The following is a 5000-nucleotide window of genomic DNA, read 5'->3' as shown; positions in this document are numbered from 1 at the left end:
AGCCTGTGGTCCAAAATATAGGGGTGGGAGGGGGGAGAGAGAGAGGTGAAGGTGAGGAGCGTGGACTCACCCTGTGGTCCGAAATATAGGGGTGGGAGGGGGAGAGAGAGAGGTGAAGGTGAGGAGCGTGGACTCAGCCTGTGGTCCGAAATATAGGGGTGGGAGGGGGGAGAGAGAGAGGTGAAGGTGAGGAGCGTGGACTCAGCCTGTGGTCCGAAATATAGGGGTGGGAGGGGGAGAGAGAGAGGTGAAGGTGAGGAGCGTGGACTCAGCCTGTGGTCCGAAATATAGGGGTGGGAGGGGGGAGAGAGAGAGGTGAAGGTGAGGAGCGTGGACTCACCCTGTGGTCCGAAATATAGGGGTGGTTCCCTGTGAAGGGGGAGAGAGGCGGGAGAGGGTGAGGGAAGCTCATGATGTGGTTGTTGGCCTTGGCGTAACCGGGAGAGACGGCGAGGGATGCGTGGCCAGACTTGGCGGCTTGCTGAAGGTAACCTTCCTGCTCCACCTTCCTACGCATTGTAGAATTCCAGTGGTTCTTGATGGCATTATCAGTCCTGGTCAATAAAACAGAGAGAAAGAGAGTCAGAGAGAGACAGAGAGAGGAGGAGGAGAGAGAGAGAGAGAGAGAGAGAGAGAGAGAGAGAGAGAGTGAGAGAGAGAGAGAGAGACAGAGAGAGAGACAGAGAGAGGAGGAGGAGGAGAGAGAGAGAGAGACAGAGAGAGAGAGGAGGAGGAGAGAGAGAGAGAGAGAGAGAGGGGAGAGAGAGGGGAGAGAGAGAGAGAGAGAGAGAGAGAGAGAGAGAGAGAGAGAGAGAGAGAGAGAGAGAGAGAGAGAGAGAGAGAGAGAGAGAGAGAGGGAGAGAGAGAGAGAGAGAGAGAGAGAGAGAGAGAGAGAGAGAGAGAGAGAGAGAGAGAGAGGGTATGGATGAACCACTTCTCCAACCTTTTTGGCTCTGTAACAAAGAACAAACAGTAAAAACATCTACATGATCAAATCTATAGAATCAGCTATTAAAGACCAGAACCCACTGGATTCTCCAATTACATTTATTTAACTATGCAAGTCAGTTCTTATTTACAACACCGGCCAAACACAGACGAAGCCGGGCCAATTGTGCGCCACCCTATGGGACTCCCAATCACCGCCAGGGTGTGATACAGCCTGGATTCAAACCAGGGTGTCTGTAGTGACGCTTCTAGCACTGAGATCCAGTGCCTTAGACCGCTGAACCAGGGTCTGTAGTGATGCCTCTAGCACTGAGATGCAGTGCCTCAGACCGCTGAACCAGGGTCTGTAGTGACGCCTCTAACACTGAGATGCAGTGCCTTAGACCACTGAACCAGGGTCTGTAGTGACGCCTCTAGCACTGAGATGCAGTGCCTTAGACCGCTGAACCAGGGTCTGTAGTGATGCCTCTAGCACTGAGATGCAGTGCCTCAGACCGCTGAACCAGGGTCTGTAGTGACGCCTCTAACACTGAGATGCAGTGCATTAGACCACTGAACCAGGGTCTGTAGTGACGCCTCTAGCACTGAGATGCAGTGCCTCAGATCGCTGAACCAGGGTCTGTAGTGATGCCTCTAGCACTGAGATGCAGTGCCTTAGACCACTGAACCAGGGTCTGTAGTGACGCCTCTAGCACTGAGATGCAGTGCCTTAGACCGCTGAACCAGGGTCTGTAGTGATGCCTCTAGCACTGAGATGCAGTGCCTCAGACCGCTGAACCAGGGTCTGTAGTGACGCCTCTAACACTGAGATGCAGTGCATTAGACCACTGAACCAGGGTCTGTAGTGACGCCTCTAGCACTGAGATGCAGTGCCTCAGATCGCTGAACCAGGGTCTGTAGTGATGCCTCTAGCACTGAGATGCAGTGCCTTAGACCACTGAACCAGGGTCTGTAGTGACGCCTCTAGCACTGAAATGCAGTGCCTTAGACTGCTGAACCAGGGTCTGTAGTGACGCCTCCAGCACTGAAATGCAGTGCCTTAGACCGCTGAACCAGGATCTGTAGTGATGCCTCTAGCACTGAGATGCAGTGCCTTAGACCGCTGCACCAGGGTCTGTAGTGACGCCTCTAGCACTGAAATGCAGTGCCTTAGACCGCTGAACCAGGGTCTGTAGTGACGCCTCTAACACTGAGATGCAGTGCCTTAGACCGCTGCACCACTCAGGAGACCATGAATTACAGAACAATGAACTACAGCACAAAATACAAACCCTCCAACCCAACAAGACCTGTGGAGTTGATGGTATCATCCTCAATGAAATGATCAAATATACAGACCGCAAATTCCAATTGGCTATACTTAAAACTCTTCAACATCATCCTCAGCTCTGGCATCTTCCCTCGATATTTGGAACTAAGGACTGATCACCCCAATCCACAAAAGTGGAAACAAATTTGACCCCAATAACTACCGTGGGATATGCGTCAACAGCAACATTGGGAAAATCCTCTGCTTTATCATTAACGGCAGACTAGTACATTTCCTCAGTGAAAACAATGTACTGAGCAAATGTCAAATTGTCTTTTTACCAAATTACCATACGACAGACCACGTGTTCACCCTGCGCACCCTAACTGACAAACAAACAAACCAAAGTCTTCTAATGTTTTGTTGATTTCAAATAAAGCTTTCAACTCAATTTGTCATGAGGGTCTGCTATACAAACTGATGGAAAGTGGTGTTGGGGGGAAAAACATACGACATTATAAAATCCATGTACACAAACAACAAGTGTGCGGTTAAAATTGGCAAGAAACACACACATTTCTTTCCACAGGGCCGTGGGGTGAGACAGGGGTGCAGCTTGAGCCCCACCCTCTTCAACATATATATCAATGAATTGGCGAGGGCACTAGAACAGTCTGCAGCACCCGGCCCTCACCCGGCTAGAATCTGAAGCCAAATGTCTACTGTTTGCTGATGATCTGGTGCTTCTGTCCCCAACCAAGGAGGGCCTACAGCATCACCTAGATCTTCTGCACAGATTCTGTCAGACCTGGGCCCTGGCAGACCTGTGCCCTGTCAGACCTGGGCCCTGACAGACCTGGGGCCCTGACAGACCTGGGCCCTGACAGACCTGGGCCCTGACAGACCTGGGGCCCTGACAGACCTGGGGCCTGACAGACCTGGGGCCCTGACAGACCTGGGCCCTGACAGACCTGGGCTCTGACAGTAAATCTCAGTAAGACAAAAATAATGGTGTTCCAAAAAAGGTCCAGTTGCCAGGACCACGAATACAAATTCCATCTACACACCGTTGCCCTAGAGCACACAGCAAACTATACATACCTCGGCCTAAACATCAGAGCCACAGGTAACTTCCACAAAGCTGTGAACGATCTGAGAGACGAGGCAAGAAGGGCCTCCTATGCCATCAAAAGAAACATCAAATCTGACTTCCCAATTAGGATCTGGCTAAAAATACTTGAATCAGTTATAGAACCCATTGCCCTTTATGGTTGTGAGGTCTGGGGTCCACTCACCAACCAAGAATTCACAAAATTGAGACTCTGCATGCAGAATTCTGCAAAAATATCCTCCATGTACAACGTAAAAATGCATACTGAGCAGAATTAGGCCGATACCCGCTAATTATCAAAATCCAGAAAAGAGCCGTTAAATTCTACAACAACCTAAAAGGAAGTGATTCCCAAACCTTCCATTACAAAGCCATCACCTACAGAGAGATGAACCTGGAGAAGAGTCCCCTAAGCTAGCTGGTCCTTCCATAACAAAGCCATCACCTACAGAGAGATGAACCTGGAGTAGAGTCCCCTAAGCAAGCTGGTCCTTCCATAACAAAGCCATCACCTACAGAGAGATGAACCTGGAGAAGAGTCCCCTAAGCTAGCTGGTCCTTCCATAACAAAGCCATCACCTACAGAGAGATGAACCTGGAGAAGAGTCCCCTAAGCTAGCTGGTCCGTCCATAACAAAGCCATCACCTACAGAGAGATGAACCTGGAGAAGAGTCCCCTAAGCAAGCTGGTCCTGGGGCTCTGTTCACAAACACAAACAGACCCCACAGAGCCCCAGGACAGCAACACAATTAGACCCAACCAAATCATGAGAAAACAAAAAGATAATTACTTGACACATTGGAAAGAATTAACAAAAAAAACAGAGCAAACTAGAATGCTATTTGTCCCTAAACAGAGAGTACACAGTGGCAGAATACCTGACCAAACCTGGTTACAGCAGGAATCATATACATATAGCCACTGTTAAGTTGTTCTTGATAGCATTATCAGTTCTGATAACAACAATCACTCTGTTTTTCTCTCTCCCTCCCTCACCCCTCCCTCACCCCCTCTCTCTCTCCCTCCCTGCCTCTCTCTTCCTCCCTCACCATCCCCACCCCTCCCTCCCCCTCACCATCCCCACCCCTCTCTCCCTCCCTGCCTCCCTCTCTCCATCTCTTACCACCCCCTCTCTCTCTCCCTCACTGCCTCTCTCTCTCCCTCCCTCAACCCTCCCTCACCCCCTCCCTCTCTATCCCTCACCACCCCATCTCTCTCTCTCTCTCTCTCTCTCTCTCTCTCTCTCTCTCTCTCTCTCCTCCCTGTCTCCCTCTCTCCCTCCTTGTCTCTTCTCTCCCTCTCTCTCCGTACCTGCCAGGCAGCAGTTTGGCGATCTCGGCCCAGCGGTTGCCCAGTTTCTCGTGGGCCTGGTAGATGATCTGGTCCTCTTCCTCGGTCCAGGAAGTCTTCTTCACCTCGGGGTTCAGGTGGTTGTGCCAGCGCTCTCTGCACTGCTTCCCTATCCGACCCTTCAGGTGCTTGGCGATTACCGACCAACGCTTGGCTCCATACTTCTGGACTAGCTCGATAACCTAGGTGGAGGGACAGGTGAGGTGGAGGGACAGGTGAGGTGGAGGGACAGGTGAGGTGGAGGGACAGGTGAGGTGGAGGGACAGGGGAGGTAGGGGAGGGGGAGAGGGGAGGTGGAGGGGGGAGGGAAGGTGGAGGGAGAGAGAAGGGAGGGGGAGAGG

General features: G+C 51.4%; 1 protein-coding gene across 2 annotated transcripts in view; it reads right to left on the bottom strand.

The window, feature by feature from the left end:
* The window catches only part of myb (v-myb avian myeloblastosis viral oncogene homolog), a 26904-nt gene that overhangs the window by 10452 nt on the left and 11452 nt on the right, over positions 1-5000 (bottom strand). For both annotated transcript variants that reach the window (XM_045721208.1, XM_045721209.1), the window contains exons 5-6: positions 4621-4841; positions 341-554 (exon numbers count right to left, since the gene is read on the bottom strand). In XM_045721208.1, the coding sequence (XP_045577164.1) occupies positions 341-554; positions 4621-4841 (435 nt within the window). The remainder of the gene's footprint in view (positions 1-340; positions 555-4620; positions 4842-5000) is intronic.

This window comes from Salmo salar, chromosome ssa06 (assembly GCF_905237065.1).
Source record: "Salmo salar chromosome ssa06, Ssal_v3.1, whole genome shotgun sequence".
Taxonomy (NCBI): Eukaryota; Metazoa; Chordata; class Actinopteri; order Salmoniformes; family Salmonidae; genus Salmo; species Salmo salar.
The sequence above is the reverse complement of the archived record's forward strand: the minus strand, read 5'-3'. Positions and strand labels throughout refer to the sequence as shown.